The sequence below is a fragment of the Microtus oregoni genome, unplaced genomic scaffold, assembly GCF_018167655.1.
Source record: "Microtus oregoni isolate MIOR12 unplaced genomic scaffold, Mior012 000016F_ref0000370, whole genome shotgun sequence".
In the NCBI taxonomy this organism is placed as follows: Eukaryota; Metazoa; Chordata; class Mammalia; order Rodentia; family Cricetidae; genus Microtus; species Microtus oregoni.
Window position 1 is genome coordinate 37,145,873 of NW_024543075.1, and position 22,156 is coordinate 37,168,028.

Sequence of the window (22,156 nt, forward strand, 5' to 3'; positions counted from 1 at the left end):
ACTTGGGAAGAAACTGGGCATCATAGTAACACAATTCTGTTTGGGTATTTTTTTTTTTTGGTTTTTCGAGACAGGGTTTCTCTGTGACTTTGGAGCCTGTCCTGGAACTAGCTCTGTAGACCAGGCTGGTCTCGAACTCACAGAGATCCACCTGCCTCTGCCTCCCGAGTGCTGGGATTAAAGGCGTGCGCCACCATCGCCCGGCTCTGTTTGGGTTTTTAATTATTCTCTCAATCATTACATCCCCACCAGTTTATCCTTTTGCCACTCCTCACTGTCTCCCCGAATTCCCTGAAATCCACTCCTTTTCCATTTCCCTTTAAAAATAGCAGGTCTCTCTCTCACACACAATTTTTGAAGGAAACAGAACTGTGAGAAAGCATATATAGCAACGTAGCAGGGAGGTGCATTTCAAGATGTAACTGAGGAAGGATTATGGCATTCTCAGTTTATGTGTTTGGTGCAGTATTTCTGCTATGAAGCTGATTCAGAAGATGGGAAGCATTTTATTAGTAATATTAACTTGAGTGTAATAATCTAAATGAAGACACTATTATATATGACCCCAAATTAAAATGACTCAATGAATTGTGATTTGTTTTGAAAATTAAGGATTCAATACTGCATCCACCATCCCTACCTGACCAAATCCTGCACATCAATATCTAAGATTAATTGTGGTGATTCTTCCTGACCTTCCCCATAGAATAAACTTTTCATTAGCTGAAAGAAAACACAAGCTGATAAAATTTGTAATCAATAGATTATACTGAAATGTATAATTATGTAGTTGGACTAACTACCATGAGGTGTGAATAAATTAAGATTCTTGCACTGAAAACTTCCTAATTAAAATACTTTTATTAAAAGTTTAAAGATTTGTGTTTTATGTGCAAGAGTATTTTTTCTGCACATGTGTATGTGCATCACATGAGGTCAGAAGAAGACCTTGGAACCCCTGGAAGAGGAGTTACAGATGTGGTTTCTGGGAATGGAACCCAAGTCTTCTGAAACAGCAGTAAAGTACTTTTAACCCGTAAGCCACATATTTGACTGAAATGGTTTAGAATTATTTTTTATTCTGTGACTTTCACATTAATATTATAACATTTTAATTTTTATTGAGGTTTTAGTATAGCTGTTTTAGCAGTTTGTTTTCTTTTCTGAATAAATTTATTTATTGTTGTTTATGCTGTCTTAGGACTGCTCCAAAACACTAGAATCTTGTGCTTGTCACAATGAAGTGACTAAACAGAGAAGGCATGGAACTCTAATAAAAATGCATCAAAGTACACATACAAAACAATTAATGAGTGATACTTAGCAAATCAGTTTAACATTTTCATTACTTCATGGCAGAAAAATAAACTTAATTTTGAACACACATACTTCTTTTGAATTACTACCTTAAGAAAAGTAAGAGAAAATAATATTAATATTTAAACTGAGGCTTCTTTTATATAATAGTGTTCCTAGTTCTGAGAGAAAGGGCGGAGAGCAAGTGAAGATACAAAAGAAATAGATAACCTTTCATCAAATTGTCACTGTTGAATTGAATAATAATCACAAAATTAATATCTATGTAGTGTTTCATCAGACCATTCTCAAAACTTGTTTGCAATTATTTATGAGGTCACAGAATTTTTATATGAAAATGTACAGTTAAAATACTACTATCAAATTGTTTACTCATAATGTGTTAATGCCATTTTAATTTACATCTGGAAGGAACAGACCTTGGAGAGAAATGTGGCAAATTCCTTATTTTTGATACAGGCCAGAATCTGCCAAATTTCAGATACAACTGGCTGGCTAGATGCAGTATCATTCCCTAAATACATATTACAGGAGGAGTGGTTGTAAAATAGGATGGACGAGAAGAAAGTTAGTGAGGTGTGTCTAGGATTTCAATGTGTCATGGAGCATGATGAGAATTCCAGTATGCCATGGGAAATGGATTTGGAGCATGGGAAACAGTTCTGCCTATTAATAGAAGGATGGCAAAGCACTTTCAAGAGATATCATATGACATATCAGAGAGTGAGGTACAATCTTCTTCATTTATGCAAAGAAATAAAACCCTCAATTATGATAAAAAAAAAACCCTTAGTAAGTGAACGTTGGGATAAAGAAGACCTGGTTGAGTCTAGGGAATAGTCATATGCAACCTGGACTGTATAGAATGAGCATATTAAACAAATGAACATTTTATTTTCCTCAGGGACAATTCACAAAGAAAATGAAGCCTGGAAACTACACAAAAGTGACAGAATTCATCCTTTTGGGGTTAACAGATGATCCTATACTTTGTGTCATCTTCTTTGTGCTTTTTCTTGTAATATACATTGTCACTTTAGTAGGAAATATCAGCATAATTAATTTAGTAAGAAATTGTCCTCAACTCCATACCCCCATGTACCTGTTCCTTAGCCATCTGGCTTTTGTTGACATTGGTTACTCTACATCAGTTACACCTATAATGCTCATAGGATTTATTGTGCATGGAACAGCCCTTCCTGTACATGGCTGTGAAGCCCAACTCTGTTCTGTTGTGACTTTTGGGACAGCTGAGTGTTTCCTGCTGGCTGCCATGGCCTATGATCGATATGTAGCTATCTGCTCACCCCTACTCTACTCTACACATATGTCTCCCCAGATCTGCTTTCTCTTAGTTGGGGCTTCCTATGTGGGTGGCTGTGTGAATGCTTGGACATTTACAGGTTGCTTGCTGAGTATATCTTTCTGTGGAGCAAATCAGATAGATCACTTCTTCTGTGACTTCTCCCCTTTGTTGAAACTGTCCTGTTCAGATGTCTCCATTATTGGAATAATTCCCTCCATCTCTGCTGGATCCATCATTGTAGTGACAGTGTTTGTCATAGCCGTCTCCTACATATACATTCTCATCACCATCCTGAAGATGCGCTCCACTGAGGGCCGCCACAAGGCCTTCTCCACCTGCACCTCCCACCTCACTGCAGTCACTCTCTACTATGGGACCATCACCTTCATTTATGTGATGCCTAAGTCTAGTTACTCAACTAAGCAAAACAGGGTGGTATCTCTGTTCTACACAGTGGTGATCCCCATGTTGAATCCCCTCATCTACAGTTTGAGGAACAGAGATGTAAAGGAGGCCCTGAGGAAGGCAACTGTAAGAATATATTCATAGAATCTATTCATTGAAGAGACATAATTATTTCATTTATACATGTCACTCTCAGCATCCATCACAGGGTATTTAAATTAACATCTTGTTTTTTTTCTAAATCTCACTTTTAATCTTTGTTCATTTAGAGGCTATCTTAAAGTCTTTAAATTTTTTTGTGTTAAGTATGGATTTCCTACAGATGTCAATAAATTTTCCTTTTCAAAATTCATGTACCAAACAACAGTTTGCCTTTGTTGTGTGCCATATTGCTCTAAATTTGTTCTACATACAAAAACAATAACCTAGTGAAATGACATCTTTAGTTTTATTTTACAAATAACTTTTCTAAGGAGGTAGTTAGATTATCACACTTAGGTATATAAGTAGCTACTAGATTAACATTGAGAACCTGCTTCTAAAATCTCTACTTCTACAATTAATTTTTACAATAAGTCTGCTGACCTGACATTAAAATCTTCCCCTAATTCACAGATGAGAAATATCAGTGAGAAACTGGTGTGCAAGAGATCAAATAGTTTATCCAATCAGTGTGTGTTCAAGGCTGTTAATTCTATCTTTTATCAACTGTATTTATACTCTCTCTCCACATTCAGTACAGTGACATGGAAACTGAAAATGATGTGAGGGACTGGATCAAAGATACACTACATCAGTCTTTTAGAGAAATCATGCGCAGAGATATTCTATGTTATACCAACACTGGGGGAAGTGTAAATCTTGGAAAACTCCACTTATTCCCATTATAAATTCATTTTTATGTTTAGATAATTGGATCTTGAAGTCAAATGTCTTTCCACAGTCATATTTTCTTGGGCCTAGATAGAACTGTAAAGTAAAACTTGCGGGCAAAAGAAAGACATTTGTCACAGACCATACTGCATACTTTTTCCTTGTGGAAAGGACTATATTTTGTAGATGTATGATTTTTATTAGGAAAAAGTGGGACAAATTTAATATAATATGGTATTTCAAATTAAATGCTGTAACAACTGATTATGGCACCAGAAAGGCTGATTCAGACTCCAACGATTGTTCCTCAGTGTGATAAGGTAAAAGATGTTAGGGCTTGGAGATACTTTGAAGTAGCCAGTCAAATGGAAATTTTTCATACGTTACTACTGAGTGAAACCCTACAGTACATTTCAATGAAAGATTCTAAGCAAGACGGAAAGGAAACAAGGTAAATTAAATGCAGAAAAATATGAGGTACTGCATAGGAATTTCATGTTTTCATTTTTCATAGTTCAATACCTTATTTAAAATTCAGAAACACTGAAAATAAAGTTAGGCCATGAAAATGGATCACTGAGCAGAAGTGCTTACCACCACGTTTGATGAGCTGAATTCATACACATAGATAAACACAAATAAAGTGAAAAAAATAAACAAACATAAAGAAAATAGAAAATATAGGGAAAGAATTGACACACATTGATGCTCAAATATCACATTTGATCCATCAGGCAATGTACAAAAGTCTGTATTTCCCTTTTAGGTAGTTGGCCTGAAATTCCACTTCTTAGCTATGGAGGAGAGTGCTATAGTCAAATAGAGGTACGTGACCTGGGAATGATAGGCTTTCTCTCTTCAGACAAGCATCTTTCATTTCACTGAGGTACATGTTTTCCTAGTGTTGTTTGAGATAATTCAATTCAGCTTGACTGTTTACTGAGCATTTATTAAGCAACAGGTATTGTGCAGATACCAAAATGCTCAAATCCTCATATGACTCCAAGTTATTACAAAATCATATAAACCCATGTGTTTCCTTTTCTAGAGGAATTTTGATGCTTAAGTTTAAATGTAGAAGGTACATAATCATCATTAAAGTTAATATGTAAAATATGATAATTTACCTGTGAAAATGACTTTTCAGGTAGAGGTTCTTACTACCATTCCTAAATGTGACAGCAAGAGTGTGATTTCTGGAGCTCACATGGTGGGAGAAAATATCCAACTATTGAATGTTATCCTTTGGCATACATATACATATGCCAAAGACATATATGGTATGTCTTCTGCACAATTCTCTTCAAACAAATAAACAAATAAATATTGCCTGGAAAGATGGCTCAGGGATTAAGAGCACTGACTCCTCTTCCAGAGGACCTGGGTTCCATTCCCAACACTCACATGGTGGCTCACAGCTCTCTGTAACTCCAGTTCCAGAGGATCCAATGCCCTCATCTAGACACACATTAAGGTAAAGATAGTTATAGACTAAAAATAAAAAAATAAGCCACATAAAAACAAAAAATTCACAAAAAGTCTGGATTATATATTTTATTGTGTTTTCTTTAAAATTTTTGACTGTGAAGGAGCTAAGTACAGAGAGTTATTTCATTATATGGGCTTCCAAGCTAAACCAGAATGGATATCAAAAGGGTATTATGATTTCGGAATTTGGGTCTAAGGATATGATGCTTTGGAGAGAAGGTCTTCTTTTGTTTTCACAGAGGATGAGACCCTGTGGATTGCTTCTATCCCAATATAGTATGATAGACCACGTCCTCCTGAAAGGTTGCTGTGAACACCCTCACAAAATTACTTCGCTGAACTGCCAACTGAGATGACCCTGGCACACAGGTTACACCATAAAAGATCTGATTAACAGTGCCCCTGTACAGCAGGAAGAAGTTTGGAGAGGAATAACTATGCCCATATAACCAAATATTGTTCATATTTTTACATTTAAAGGAAGATATGCTATAGATATGAATAATTTGCATTGGTATGGATTTTAAGGTCAATTTTGTTATTTGTTTTTTTTTCTTTTTTAAATTTTTTTTTATTGATTTTTATTGAGCTCTACATTTTTCTCTGCTCCACTCCCTACCTCTCCCCTCCCCTTCAGCCCTATTCCATGGTCCCCGTGCTCCTAATTTATTCAGGAGATTTTGTCTTTTTCTACTTCCCATGTAGATTAGATCTATGTAAGTATTTCCTAGGGTCCCCATTGTTGTCTAGGTTCTCTGGGATTGTGATTTGTGGGCTGGTTTTCTTTGCTTTATGTTTAAAAACCACCTATGAGTGAGTACATGTGATAATTGGCTTTCTTGGTCTGGGTTACCTCACTCAATATGATGTTTTCTAGTTCCATCCATTTGCCTGCAAAATTCAAGATGTCATTAATTTTTCTGCTGTGTAGTAGTCCATTATTTCTGATCTTGACTAAGGTATTGTGATTGTGTAGTTCATTTAAAAATATAATGTATAATTAGGGAATATAGGTTGCTAATGGATAATCATTGATAATAGTAAAGCTTGTAGTCATATTAGTTAGATTTTCTAGATATATATATAGACATTTCAGTTAGATAGGTATTCTTCATATCTTTCAAAGACTGCAGAATATGACATTTAAAATGTTTTAATAACAGGGTTTTTCATGACAATGAGACACGTCTGCTCCTGGCAACACCAATCTACTTCAAGAGGAAGATGGGCATTGAAGAGGCTACTTATGGAGTTTGTTAGCCATTTGGGTAAGAAACTGCTCTTGCCTGGACTGTTGCATAAACTGGACACAGAGAACCGGCAGAGAGAGGACTACTAAACTTGCTTAAAGGTGTGATAATCCTTTGGGGTTCTTGCTTCATGAAAGAGTCTGCGAGACGTGCTGCAAGATACAGAGAAAAAGTGACTAAACTGTCTTTGAAATTTCCTGCTTCATGGAAGAGTCTGCTGGATACTATGGGCCTGAAGGCCGAAGATAGATGCCCCAATGCTACAGAGGAACTTTGGGTGACTGTCCAGACAGTGAGATGTCTCTGTCATTTCAAGAGTTTGGAAGTTGCTTATTTCTTGTTTACTTAAGTAGTATTATATTCATATGGAGTTTTTCATGGAGTTGAAGAATATATAGATAGTTACAGTTTTCCTTAGTTATGATAAAAGATAAAGTAGATATAAATATTGTAACTGTAATTCTTGCTTGGTAACTGTTTTGTTCTATGTAATTTTGCTATGCTAAAATTAAAGTCTTCCTTTTTGTTTAAACAGAAAAAGGGCAATTGATGTAGGTGGATCTTCTTTCTATGTGTTACTTTCATGTGTCAAATAAAGAGACTGCCTTGGCCTTTGATAAGACAGCAGCTTAGATAGGTGGAGTAGACAGAAGAGAATGCTGGGAGGAAGAAGGCAGTGAGGCAGACGACATAGCATGCCTCTCTGAGATGGATGCAGGTTAAGATCTTTCCTGGTACCATCTCGTGGTGCTACATAGATTACTAATATGGGTTAAAGCAAGATGTGAGAATTAGCCAATATGAGGCTAAAACTAATGGGCCAGGCAGTGTTTAAATGAATATGGTTTCTGTGTAATTATTTCAGGGCATAAGCTAGCCAGGCAGCCGGGAGCCGGGTGGCAGGAACGCATCCCGCCACTCCTTTCTACATAAGACTAAGGGTAATGTATGATCTCCACAAAGGTTTCAGTTTATATAGGCTACAGACAAGTTAACAATTCCATAGGCTGTAACAATAATATCAAGTATGTATTTTCACAGAGTCACAAGAAATTGGTGGATCTGGTAAGTAGGCACCTTGTGTCTCAGAAGGGATAAAGCTGTGAAGTACCCTGTGACTGGGAACACAGCATTGGGAGCTATACTAACCTGTGGGTTTGATTTACATTAGTGTCTAGCTGGTTGAGTTAAAAGGAATGTCTTCTGAAAATCATGCTTTTGACCCCAGCATGGTGCCCAGATGAGAATTTTTCTCCCTTAAGCTAGTTTTAGCTACCCAAAACTTTTTCCTGTATAAGCAGTTAATTTCCAAGGCTATAATCTTATGTTAGTTGAAACCAAGGTAAATGGTAAATACAGAATACTAGTAGCCTGTTAAATGAGAGCAGAAGACCAGTAAATTACAACTTCCTGAGTCTGCTATTAGAGGAAACATATTACCTCCTGTATAAGGCTCCTTTATTAACAATGACTACTGTCAATAAAGTTTGTGGGAGCCTATTTTTATGTGTATTTTGGCTATGAGAACACAGAACTTGACACACATATACCAGCCTTGAATGTGTTCAGTAATATATAGCATTATATTTTCATTTTGTTTACAAATTATCAGATTATATTTGCTGCATAAAACCATAGGTTTCATGACAGTTATATTCAGGTATCTCATCTACTTTGATCATACTTAACTCAATTACCCTCTCCCATGTATTTATTTTTCTTCATATTAGTCCCATTTCTCCTTCTAACTATTCTATATCCACATAATATATGTATATATTAATCTTACTAACTCTTGTGTGTTTTTTTTTCCGAGACAGGGTTTCTCCGTAGCTTTTTTGGTTCCTGTCCTGGAACTAGCTCTTGTAGACCAGGCTGGTCTCAAACTCACAGAGATCCGCCTGCCTCTGCCTCCTGAGTGCTGGGATTAAAGGTGTGCGCCACCACTACCCGGCTTTACTAACTCTTAATAGTAGCATGTTAATTGACTGAGCAATAATAGCAAGCCACATTGTGAACCATATACATTCATGTTTGAATTCCAATATATTTCTTATCTTGTACATTGATGGGAGAGCTCTAAAATTTAGTAGATAAACTTAACCTTTTGAGATAAATATATGTATGTGACATTATCAAAGCTGAAATGAGAATTATGTCAGATCACAGGCCTGGGATAAGAATATGACTTTGTCACTGACTTTCCAAATAGGACTCCATATTTCTATAAATTAACACCAAAAACTGACAAGTTGAACCTTATAAATCTAAAAAGAATTCTTCACAGCAAATGAAACAATCAGTCAAGTGCAAAGAAAGCCCAGAAAGTAAAAGAAAACTTTGTTGACAATACATATGACAGAGGATTAATAAACAGAATATACAAATATTTTTAAAATAACAATCAAGAAAACAAAGTATTACCCAATCCAAAAGTTTAGAGGCTTAGAAAAAATGTAATATATTTAAATTCATCCTGTGAATGATACACATAGACTGAATTAGGGTTTGAGGAATAGAAATCAAAATCTAGTAGGTTGTGATATGAGGCTTCCCCAGAAAAGTAAGTCTAAACCCATATATAAATACACATATGTGTATGTATATAAATGTATACACAGACACACAATCATGCATACAATCTCTCTCGACAGATTTTTATGACGGCTTCATAAAGTTTCCATACACAAGGAGAAACAGAAGGATGTTGCAGGGATGAGTTGCTTGTTTGTCCTGGCCACCCAGCTCGCTTAGCCCTGAAAAAACCACATGGAAATTATATTAATTAAATCACTGCTTGGCCCATTAGCTCTAACTCCTTATTGGCTAACTCTTATATATTAATATAACCCATCTTCATTATTCTGTATATCACCACAAGGTTGTGGCCTTCCAGCCAAGTTTCAGCATGTCTATCTTTGGCAGTGAGTTCATGGCATCTCTCATTCAGTTCTTCTTTCTCCCAGCATACAGTTCTGTCTTTTCTGCCTACATAAGTTCTACCCTATTAACAGGCCCAAAGCAGTTTCTTTATTAACCAATGAAAGCAACACAAAGACAGAAGGACCTCCTACACCAGAAGGAAAGGGAACTTTTCTTTTGAAATTGCTTAACTTATCAGTTTAAAATCCATGTTGCTGGTGATGAATGTGAATATACCAGCAGGAGATGATGCTGCAGCCTTGAGGGAGTCCAAGGCCATGCTGGAAGCAGACTTTTTCAGTAGTGCTAATACTTAAAGCTTTGAAGTGATCAGATAAATCTGTTCACATTGTAAGATAATATGTATCATCTGTGAGTGGTAGTTGCTAATTGCTTCCCCATCATCCAATGCTTACTTGCATTGGTATTGGATCAAACATCTGAGAACCATAATGACACATAAAATTGCCATCTTACTGGCACTATCTCTTGTGAAAGAGGTCAGCTTGAAGTAGAGACACAATGAACAGTCTCAAATCTACAAACTTTCTGGCAAAGTAGAACCACAGAAGAGGAGAGAGAGAAGATACTCTTATGTTTCTGCGGAAATGAATTGATCCAATGATGCTGTTTCTGAGTGTAAAGAAATAAGTGGGAGAGAAAGGTAAACAAATATGGTCATCCTCAGCATACAAACATTAGCAAAGGTTTTCAGGGGTCACTGGGGCTATGGCTTACAGATAGAGCACATGAATTTTACAAAGGTTCTGGATTTTACTCTCATAATTTAAAATATTTCCTAGGACAGCATATTATCCAGCAATATCTTATTCCTTACACATGAAACAGTCAAAGTCGGCATCAGAGGATTGAAAAACAGATCTAATGTCTATGAAAGTGAAATTTCTATCTGAATAAATGATTCTTCTACAATAAAAATTTCTCCAGCAGTTTTATTGTCTGCTCCAACTTGTCATTTTTCTCTCTACATGCACTAGATTCCAACTATAGTGATTGTACACACTTAAGGGGTAGTTATTATTGAAAATGGATACAGGTTTTAAAAATTACACAATCAATTGTCTCTTCAAAGTAGGCAATTAATTTAAAATATAAATACAACTGAAAAATAATTTTTATTATATGATTATTGTGGAAGAATTTTTTGATTATGCCTGAGAGTTCTTAAGTATAGCTTACTATATGAATACTTAGTATGTATCACTACTCACCTATAAATTTGCTACCACATTTTATATCTGGCTATACCATATATGTATATATCATAAATGAAGTTATTCATTTTTTTGTGATTTGGCTCCATTATTAAAATTATCATGTTCCAATGTCAGTGTCATTGTAGTGGTTTTATCATTCACAGTTGAATTTGTCATAGTGGTGACAGTGCTTGTCATAGCCATCTCCTACACCTACATCCTCATCACCATCCTGAAGATGTGCTCCACTGAGGGCCGCCACAAAGCCTTCTCCACCTGCACCTCCCACCTCACTGCAGTTACTCTGTTCTATGGCACTGTCACATTCATCTGTGTGGTGATCAGCATGTTGAATCCTCTCATATGAAAAACAGGGTCATAGTAAGTTCTTTTTAATAAAATCAAATAAATTTTTTAATTAACAGTATATATTAATTCATATAAAACAATCTGCTGAAAATAGTTTGGAGTCATTGTTATATTTTTTCAAATATTTTATCATTAACTTGTTAGATATTGCATCTTAACTGTCCCCCAAAATCTCATGTGTTTGTTAAATATCTGTCCCTTAGTGCTGTTGAGAAAGATCTAGAATCAGAGAGGTGGAACCTAATGAACCCTCTTTAGTTTAAAAGAGGCATGGCATAAAGGAGACCCTGGTACTCAGAATATTCTTTGTCTCTTCTCTTTATTGATCACAAAGTAAAGGGTTTTGTTAACCATGTGTTCCTTTGGTGATGTAAAAGTACAGATACACATGCACAGAGATACTTCATAAGGGATAGAGATCTCAAAACTATTGAGCTAAGAATAAACCATTAGATTCTGTACCATTGGGTATTTGTTCCAACAATGTGAAAATTACTGACATCTATCACAAGGCTTCAGGATGTGGCAGGTTAAATACCAGCTTATTCTGAGATAAACCTAAAAACTATGGTTATCTCTGTATTCAGTAAGAGAAATGACAGGGTGTAATTAGGGGTTGAATTTGGTGGAAATGTTCTTTTAAACAAAAGTTGCCTCTGATGTATGGGTTTTGTGAACCCATAAGAATCTAAGATATGGTATAAGCATTTGATAATGATGTAATTAGGACATTCATAGAAAAAACAGGGAACTCATCTCTGATTAGTCTGAATTCCTGTTGGGACCAAAAGTTGAATTCCTAGTTTAAATTGAGTCTGATTCCTGAGCTTGCAAAGACCAAGGAAAACAAGTAAACAACAACAGCAACAGAAATAGATTCCTGGAAGATAGTCAAGTTTCTAAGTTTGACAGTAAGGCTTGAAGAAGAAATTCTTAGAAAGACTTCATGGTCATAAACCTCATCCTCATGTGCACATGGGAGCCAACCTGGCTATATTCATTTGAAACTCTAACATCTTTAGAATAGATGCAATCAACTGTCACATGTAGATGATGAACATGTTTACTTCCCATTCCCCATCTACCTTATTGTTTCAGAAACAAATCCCATCTTCTTGCCAATAGATCTGTTTATTCATTCTCTTACATATCCATGCATTCTAGAATGGTGTACAGTGATTCTCATATTTCAGATGTTAGACTAATCCAGGGGATGGGGTTACAAATGAAATCTGGCAAGTGTTGTATCTATCCTGTAATATAGGATCTTGACAATAAAACTAAAGAGAAGTGGCTTAGACTATCAAAAGAACTTGAGTACTGGTGATAAAACAAAAATCAAAAACAAAAACCAAAGTCATGTGTGATGTGCTACAAACAAGCCAACAACACTGGTTTCACTGATAACCTACCACCTGATAAAGAATTGCATGGTGTGAGAACATTCATGTAAAACAAGGCACCATCTATGCTTGTTAGTTATGTGAGTGCAATATTGCACTCATGTGCATGTTTTATACCATTGAGGCTTCTGTTGAAATAATGACAGAGCTGTTTATTTTAATTAGCACTGTGGTGCACTCAACAGGAACAAATGATAAATTGTGTATCTTTAACATTAATGATAGCTGACAGAATAAGCATTTTGTAAGCATTCAAAGAAAGTGTAACAAACCAGGGAAGCTGATCTAAGGATGGGGTTGTCTGTTAAACCATATAAAATGAACTCTGTCACTGCAGTGTAGTTCCCATCCTCCAGGAAAGTAATTGGATAGTATTGCTGCTGCTAGATCAAGGCTGTGATGAAGACATTTAAGAAAAAGTTTTATAAATAAATGCCTTCATTTTCATTAACTCAAACATGAGGATTTAACCGATAAGTATATCATTCAAAAATTGCCAGTTTAATCTGGCAAAGATTTAGTCAAGTTTAGATACATTGATATACAGTCTTGATTTACATATGTTTATATACAGTTAATAAATCCCTCAAAGAAAACCAAGAAAAAGCAAACAGGTGAAGGAAACAGTTCAAGACTTGAAGACTGAAATAGAGGTAATAAAGAAAACACATTTCAAATACACACACGCTGAAAATGGAAGGAAGGAAAGACAAAGAAGGCGAGAGCAAAAGAAGAATAAAATGGGGTTGAAAGAAAAAGAAAAGGGTGAAACTGGATCTGAGGAATGAAGCATATTTGAGGAATTTGATAGCTGTGTCACTCAATCAAAAAACAGAAATTGGGATTTGTAGGTGAAAGATGTGTCAATTGAAAAATAAATAAATATTACAGGATGAAAATTAAGTAGTCCAAGAGCTTTCTAAGAGATGTGAAGTGATCTAACACATAGATACTTGAAGTTCAAAATAGGAGGTCATGAGGGAGAAGGTATGTTTGAAGACAGTCACAAGTAAATCTCCAAATTAATAAAAGAACATGAGGTGAGAAAATTTTTAAAGTCTGAAAAATTCAAACATGGTATGAGAACAGTTTACATTTAGGAAAATTGTAGAAACTACAGGAAACCAAAACAGGAATGTAGGCAGATGTTCAAGTTCAGTAGTAGAATTATCACTTAGCAGCTAAATTTAAATGTCAGTGTTATAAAAAAGCAGTAGGAGAAAGAGACAGAGACAACAAGAGAGACAAAAGCTTGCAGAAGATGAAATATGTACTCTCTATACTAAACAAAAATTTTTAAAAATGATAGGTTGCAATGAAAAGAAATGATAGAAACTAGACTTCAATGAAATTTTGTGTGAAAATATTTTCGCTGCTAACACAGCATTCTAGTTCAAACAAAATGTTCAAAAATTCAAAATACTCCAAATTAAGGGTGCAAACAGGAATTTTTGACAAAAACAAACCTGTTAAAAATTCATTATCAATAAACTTACATTATTGAAAAAACAGTATTTTTAAATAAAAATCAATTAAAGAAAGCAATGGATTGCAAACTCTAGAATTCATATATAGTAAACTCACTGAGGTTTAAGAGAGATTAGGCAGCCATTTTGAGAAATGGTTAGCAGTTTTCCTTGTGTGGATTAGTAGCTGACATCGTTGTAAACAAGCTTGTAGAGTCAATTTAAAATGATAAAAAATATAAACCTTTATGCAAGTCTTTACTGAAATGATCACATGATCACACACATAAACCTGAACACGCAGACTTGTGGTTTTGAGCACTGCATGCCCTGCTATCACTATTGCCCCAATAATAATATACAAGGATTTTGTCAACCCTAGGAATTTATCTCCATCCCTTAAACTTTTAAGCATTAACCCATTGCTATATTTAAAGGAACTTGAGAAATTTTATGTACCATACGTCCCTATCAATTTTAAGGGAGGGAAATTTTACTGAAATTTATATAGGCCAGGAAGTTTTGAAAACAGGGAAAACAAGAAAAGATTTCAAATAATTCCAAATTTGAATCCCTATCTTCTAACTAGAAATCTTACAAATCATAAGAGAGATTTCTCACACAGACAGGCAGACAGACACACACACACACACACACACACACACACACACAATGCGGGAAGTTTTTATTGCTTTCACTGGGAGTAGAGTTATCATCTTTGATTCTTATTTATTGACTCAGTCTGTTCGGGTAAAATTCTTTTCATTGCTGCCGATCGTCTTTTTAGTTTTGCCCTTTATTTTCAAAGAAAGCAACTTTTAAGAATGTGTTCCTGGTACTATTCAAGCCTCCATACCTCTCTCTTCCAGGAGTAAATAGTTGACAGTGAAACTCCAGCATAAACTAAACATGCAACTGTATTTATTTGTTAGGGCTGCTACAGCCAAGTGCCATGAGCTAGGTGTCTTATAATATGCATTCTTGTCTTTCCGGATGCTTGGAGTCCAAGAGTGAAGCATTGTTAGGGCTGGTTCTTTTCAGGGTACTGAGGGAGAATCTGCTCCATGTCTTTCCCCTACCTTTTTGAATTTTAATCTTTGGCATTCATTGGCATACAGCAGCGACATCCAGATCTGTGACTTCTTTTAGCATGGTTTTATCCTTTGGGGTGTTTGCATCCAAAACCAGAACCCTAATCATACTGGATGGAGCATCTAGTTTACAACAGTAGCTATTGTCCTTTAAAAAATTTCTGCAATTAATCTGTTCCCAAATATAGCAACATTCAATATTCCTGAGAATTATAAGTCCTCCATGCATATTTTAGGAACAGTTCATCCCCAACCTGCACCATAATCCATCACTGTCTTTCTCTTGAAAGTATGCACACTTTCGGCACTCTTGGCTGCTTTGGGCCAGATGTTAAGGAAAGGAATAAAGAGATAATTTCTTTTGGAATGCCCAAATGTCTGTACAGTAGTAGAAGGTGAGGATCAAAGTCTATATCTCAGAGAGTAAAAACAGGGTTAGGGATTTGACTTGGTTGTAGAGTGCTTAGGTAGCATCCACAAGACTTTTGGCTGACTCTCCAGCAACAAACCAAAACCAAAACAAAACATATGAAAACAACTGACCATCTACACAAACTGCATTTTGTAGCATCAGTTCTTCTGTTTGCACAGGTAATGTCTTCCTCTTTCACACTTAATCCAAACAAGGAAGAAAAACATGAATCTGCCCACTTCCATAAAGGCCTATCAATGCCAGCTCTATCCACAGCCCTTAGGGCTAGGTTAATTAAAGGTTAAAATCCTTAGAGTTTAAACACATGAGTCATATCTCTGTATAAAACTATAATAATAAGTTGAGACAATTTTAATCTTCCAAACAAAAAAGACTCAGATACCAATGAGATACGTATGTCTCATATCTTTCTTTTGAAGGAAGTAAAAGGATAGAGGTAGATTAGCCATGCAGTAAGATCCATCCATGTCTATAAGAGTACCAGGAATTTTATAGTTTGATGTAAAATGCTATGTTCCATTTCCCCCCACATCCAGAGCTTATGTGTTTGAATACTTATTCCTAGCTGGTGGAACTGTGTTGGAGAGAAGACTATGAAATCCTTGGACTGTGACCTAGCTTTTGTTGGGGGGCACACCTTCAAGGTGATATTAGCTTCTCCTTGTGCCCTAAAATCTCTGCTTCCTGTCTCACCATGACACAATAAGTCATAAGCTCTTGGGACGTCAGACCAGACATTGCAATGGTCCTGCTTTCCCGCTAGCATGGACTAGTGAACCAAAATAACTCCCACTCCTTTCAGTTGTTTCTTTCATGTACTGGGTCACAGCAATGACAAAAGCAAATGTCATTTTACAAAGAGGTGGTATATCTTAAGAACAGAGATGAAAAGGAACATTAGTGAGAGATACAGTCAATTCAGTAAAACACACTGGGTTTGTGAATCTTGCAACAAAGATCAATGAAGAAGTCTGTCTGTTCTCTAAGGAAGATTACATTTGAGAACAGAAATACTATTGCCTCTGAGAGCAAAGTGTGGACAGAAAGATGAGGATAACCAGAAACAGAGAACAAAAATCTTCATCCAGCATAGTTCATATTTCCACCATGATGCTGAAAGTCTTTTCTCAGGCGGAAGTCAACCCTAGAGTGCCACAGGCTATGTATGTTTGTGCAGGCTTCTGCCCTAGAATTACTGCACTGGTGAATGTCGAGGTCCATAATGATATAAGAAGAGAGGTATAAATGAACAAATTTCAGAACAATAAGCAGTGAAATTCCAAGGCAGCTTCCAGGAGATGAGGACATCTATGTACTAGATCTGGCCAGTGAAAAGTCCAAGGACAAGAAGTCAGTTTGTGCTTTAGTGACTCCATACCTTCACAGAATTTGTCCAACACTACAACTGTGTTAATAAAATTGCATTCACCGAAGTGTTAACCAGAAATCACTGTTAGAAGAGCTTCAGGGAGGAACTGTCACAGACAAACTGATCCTGAGTTGGGTAATCGGTGACCATAGATATCTCCTTGAGAGGTTAGAAGAGAATGACAAGGACGTTCTCTAAGCCATGATTTCCTATCTGTTTGCTAGTGTACAAAGACAGTTTCGCCATCCTATTGTCATCATCTAGAACAATGTTTACTTCTAAATTATACTCTAATACCTACGCATGCAGACCTCAGTCAGCAGATCTGGGCGAGATTTATTCAATTTCTTCTATAGCTTGGTTTGTGCCTTGTAATGGCAAAATAGAGGGATCATAATTCTTTTTCATTCTGTACCAAATTAAAGGAAAATAAACATAATTTTTCTGAGACACTATGCTTACTGTTTTCAGAAGTTAGGAGTCATTCATCATATAAGGGGTAAGAGTCATTCACCATTAAAAAGGGGTGACCTTCTGCTCCTCATTGGGACTTTGGGAGCTCAGTCCAGTGCTCCAGTGTGGGTCTCTGTCTCTATCTCCATCCATCACCAGATGAAGGTTCTATGATGATATGCAAGATATTCGTCAGTATTGCTCAAGGATAGGGTCATTTCAGGTTCCCTATTCTCAACTGCCCAAGGAACTAACTGGGGACCTCAGCTTGGGCACCTGGGAGCCCCTCTAGGGTCAGGTCTCTTGCCAACCCTAAAGTGGTTCCCTTAACTAAGAATTGTGGTTCCGTGCTCCCCTGTCCAACCTTCCTTTATCCCAATCCTCCTGTTTTCCCAAGGCCTGACCTCCTTCCTTTCTAACTTTTCTCTCCCCATCTCCCCTTACCCCCAACCCACCCCACCCCAAGATCCCAATTTTCTCCCCGGCAATTTTGTCTACTTCCCTTAGCCAAGAGGATAACTATATGTTTTTCCTTGGGTTCCCCTTCTTACTTAGCTTCTTTAGATTCACCTATTGTAGACTCCGTGACCCTTATTTATGGCTAGAAAACAATTATGAGTGAGTACATCCCATGTTCATCTTTTTGGGTCTGGGATACCTCACTCAGGATAGTGTTTTCTATTTCCATCCATTTGCTTGCAAAATTTGAAAAGTCATTGTTTTTTACCACTGAGTAGTACTCTAATGTGTAGATATTCCATACTTTCTTCAGCCGTTCTTCCATTGAAGGGCATCTAGGTTGTTTCCAGGCAAAGTCCCAATGAGGAGCAGAAGGAGGGAGAAGATGAGCAAAGAAGTCGGGACCACGAGGGATGCACCCACCCACTGAGACAGTGGAGCTGATCTATTGAGAGCTCACCAAGACCAGCTGGACTGTGACTGAAAAAGCAAGGGATAAAACTGGACTCTCTGAACATGGCGAACAATGAGGGCTGATGAGACGCAAAGGACAATGGCACGGGGGTTTGATCCTACGTAATGTGATGGCTTTGTGGGAGCCCAGCCAGTTTGGATGTTCACCTTCCTAGATATGGATGGAGGTGGGAGGTCCTAGGTCTTACCACAGGGCAGAAAACCCTGACTGCTCTTTGGACTGGAGAGGGAGGGGGAAAGGAGTGGGGGGAGGGGGAGAAGGGTGGGAGGAGGGGGAGAAGGGTGGGAGGAGGGGGAGGGAAATGGGAGGCTGGAAGGAGGTGGAAACTTGTTTTTTTTTCTCCTTTTCTCAATAAAAAAAGAAAAAAAAGGGGGGGGTGACCTGAAACCCTAACTGGTCAGAATACCATTTGTTACATATCTACTGGAAATTTCACTCATAAGTGTTATTTTAAATAGGAAAAAATGAAAGTGTTTCACACTTTGAAATATGTCTATACAAAAATACTACAAAATTAGAAAGTAGGAAATATTTAAAGTTAAAAACTATCCTCTGAAGTATTCATACCTTTAAGAAAATCCACATCTCACTTTGATGGCACAGGTGTCTGTGTAAATCACACTTTTTAAATTATTAATGGAAATAAATATCAAATTTCTGTATGTACAGGAGCTTCTAACTATATAAGTGTTCAGGGTATGGATAAAATTATGGAAATATCACTTGCCTATGTTCTTCATGTCATTTATTTTATTATCCATGGAGTTTTTTCTGATTTACTTCAAGGGAACCAATGTGTTCTGGCCATTAATTTTTTCATAGCCTCTTTAACCTCCTTGTTCCTCAGACTGTAGATTAGAGGGTTCAACATGGGGATCACCACTGTGTAGATCACAGAAGCCACTTTGACCTGATCAGCTGAATAGCTTGACTTTGGCATCATATATCCAATTAATACTGTCCCATAAAACAAAGTGACCGCAGTGAGGTGGGAAGTGCAGGTGGAGAATGCCTTGTTCCTTCCCTCAGTAGAGCGCATCCTTATGATTGACAGTAGGATATAAACATAGGACACAATGATGGTAGACAGTGTGCTCACTAGGACAGATGCTGAAGATATGGAGGGAGATATTTCAGCAATATAAGCATGGCCACAAGAGAGTTTCACAAGTGGGAAGAGGTCACAGAAAAAATGGTTGATTTTGTTTGGGCCACAGAAGTTTAGGTTCACAAAACAGCCTGTGAACGATGAGGCATTCATGCATCCACCCAAGTAAGAGGCCCCCAACAGGAAAAAGCAGATTGCTGGGGACATTTGAGTGGAGTAGAGCAGAGGAGAACAGATGGCCACATAACGGTCATAGGCCATGGTAGCCAGCAGGAAGCACTCTGTGGTTCCGAAAGCTACATCAGAGCCAAGCTGGGCTGCACAACCAGAGAGAGGGATAGTAGTCTTTTCTCTTAAGAAACTGACGAGCATGATGGGTGTGACCGATGTGGAGTAGCCAATGTCCACAAAGGCTAGATGGCTGAGGAACAGATACATGGGAGTGTGAAGCTGTGGGCTGCTTCGAATTAAAAGGATTATACTGATATTTCCCAATAAAGTCACTATATAAACTGGTAGAAAAAACACAAATAAGATGGCACGTAGTGTAGGACTATCTGTTAGTCCCAGAATAATGAATTCTGTCACCATGGTGTCATTTTCAGTTTCCATTCATTCACTCAATTGCTGCCTAATGGAACCAGAATCAGAGGAGAGTCATTGGCTGAAATGACCCTGCAATTAACATGTGCACTTAAATATAATCTTATAATTAAAATTTAAAATGGCAATTTTTATAGTCATAGACAGCTTTGCCAATTTTCTTCTTGAATTCCAGAAGATATTTTAGTAGGAGCTTCAATTACATTAGGTTTCAACTATATAGTTACTACTAACACATGACACAACAAATTTATTCCCTGTATATACAGGAGATGTATACACGGGAATCCTTATGATATTTATTTTTAGCACAAACTGTGACTAACATAATATTAATGTCAGTTTTGACTCTAAGTTTTTCCCATGCGCATTGCAAACATGCTTCTACCCCAGTGTTCTCTTCTCTAGTAAATATAGTCTACAGTTGTGTAAGTGACTGGCTAATAACAATAGAGCTAAATTAGACATCTTTTACTTATATGACCTGCTAGAACAATATAAGCCAAATTCTTAGTTTAAAAAAATCAGTACTAAGAGCTGGATGTTTTCTGCATTCAAGATAAAAAGACTCATCAAAATTCTAATTATTTCTGTGGTATAAATATACTACACATTTCGCAAATTGTCTCTAGACTCTCCTCTACCCCTTTATGGGACTGTAGGAAGTGATAAGAGTCTAGATATCGCTATGTCTTAAAAAGGAAATAGAAACATTTGGAGCTTTCGTTAGACACACTTTGATATCCCATGTTCTGAAAAGCAGTGGTCATTAAAAAAGGGGTGCATTTGGCATAAAGTGAGAGACTTGGAGTGGTCAGGATGGAAGTGGGAAGCTATAATAGCTAACAAATTATAATAAAGGCCAATTCACATTTCAGAATTATGGCCCCTTTATTCAAGCAATAAAGCATGAACCAGGACAATGAAAATGTTAGTCCTCTTCATGCATTTTCACAACTCCAAAGCAATTATTCGCTTTTTCTCCAAAAAGTTCTGAGGTCTAAGAAACAGCACATATATAGCAATCAGAAATACATATATAGCTACCAGAAACTGTATTTTTATTCAAATTTATGAATCTGTATTAGAATAAAGTATATACAGTCCTGTGAATCACGATTCCTCATTTACCATGGGTTCTACACAAAGATCCACACCAGAGACAAACTTCCTTAAAGAAAATAAATGCATGAAATACATAAATGCTTTCAAGGTGGGATGTGGCTGCCTGAAAGAAGACAAAGCAATATACAGAAATGGAAGGGAGTGAGGAGCCACACAAAGTGAGGACCTCCTCTAATGCACAGAACCACGGACAAATGACAAGGACTTTAAACTTCCTGTTTCCTACCTGTACAAAGGAGAACATACGTACCACATGTGAGCCCTGTGTTTATTTATAAGTGTGAGTAAAGACACTGAGCACTGTTCGAACCATAAAAATAATAGCAAAATTGTCCCAAACTCTTAAACTTTACTTAAGACTATGAGACACTTAGGAAATTCAAGTATTCCTCTTTCCTTGAAAAGCAAGATGTGTAAGTCAGTGACATATCTATTACAACACCCAGGAGGGCTCAGAGGAATTGTCACTGCACAGCAAACCCACTTTTAAGTGAGTTTTTGATCATTTGGGACACAGACCCAAATAGCTTACTTCCCTTGAAATTACAAATTAATTACTTCTTTTCTTTTGGAAAATTGTACTGAGAATCCTGTGGGATAGAGAACTTACAATTACCCACCTACTGGGAGAGAAAAGAAAATGTGCATGAGTAAGAATTAGATACAAGTGTATGAAGATTTTAATTACCCATGGGTTTAATCTGTTTTTATTTGACTGACTTGCGAAAGTAAATGACAACTTTCGGCTGTAATTTAATTGAGCCACTTAAGAAATATGGTTGCATTTTGTGGCCCAGGTTTCACATTATCTATTCAGAGATGAGCCGGTTTCCTCAGAAGAAATAAGTTTGCAGCTATGTATCCAACAGATCAGAAATATTCCAATAATGAAAACATGTTCATTTCCCACATATTCTAACTTTGTTTTTTTTTTGGTTTTTTTTGTTTTTTAATTTATTTATTTATTAAGGATTTCTGCCTCCTCCCCGCCACCGCCTCCCATTTCCCTCCCCCACCCCCGATC

The 22,156-nt window shown here is 36.8% G+C and overlaps 2 protein-coding genes across 3 annotated transcripts; one reads left to right on the plus strand and one right to left on the minus strand.

Annotated features, from left to right (window-relative positions):
• The first annotated feature begins 435 nt into the window (after positions 1-435).
• Positions 436-3,172, plus strand: LOC121457678 (olfactory receptor 491). 2 transcript variants are annotated; one of them, XM_041666598.1, is made up of 2 exons: positions 436-453; positions 2,246-3,172. In XM_041666598.1, the coding sequence occupies exons 1-2, from the start codon at positions 436-438 to the stop codon at positions 3,170-3,172; spliced, it is 945 nt and encodes a 314-aa protein (XP_041522532.1). The 2 variants fall into 2 exon arrangements, with proteins under 2 accessions (XP_041522532.1, XP_041522533.1); XM_041666599.1 differs by lacking the exon at positions 436-453 and having other exon boundaries at positions 2,240-3,172.
• Positions 3,173-19,077: 15,905 nt separating this feature from the next.
• Positions 19,078-20,022, minus strand: LOC121457713 (olfactory receptor 481). The gene has a single exon (XM_041666657.1). It carries the CDS (start codon positions 20,014-20,016, stop codon positions 19,078-19,080), a length of 939 nt encoding a protein of 312 aa, XP_041522591.1. The 5' UTR covers positions 20,017-20,022.
• Positions 20,023-22,156: the final 2,134 nt, after the last annotated feature.

What these genes read in the sequence shown, in the direction of transcription:
- LOC121457713 (XM_041666657.1), bottom strand. Translation starts at nt 20,016, where the DNA reads ATGGAAACTGAAAATGACACCATGGTGACAGAATTCATTATTCTGGGA.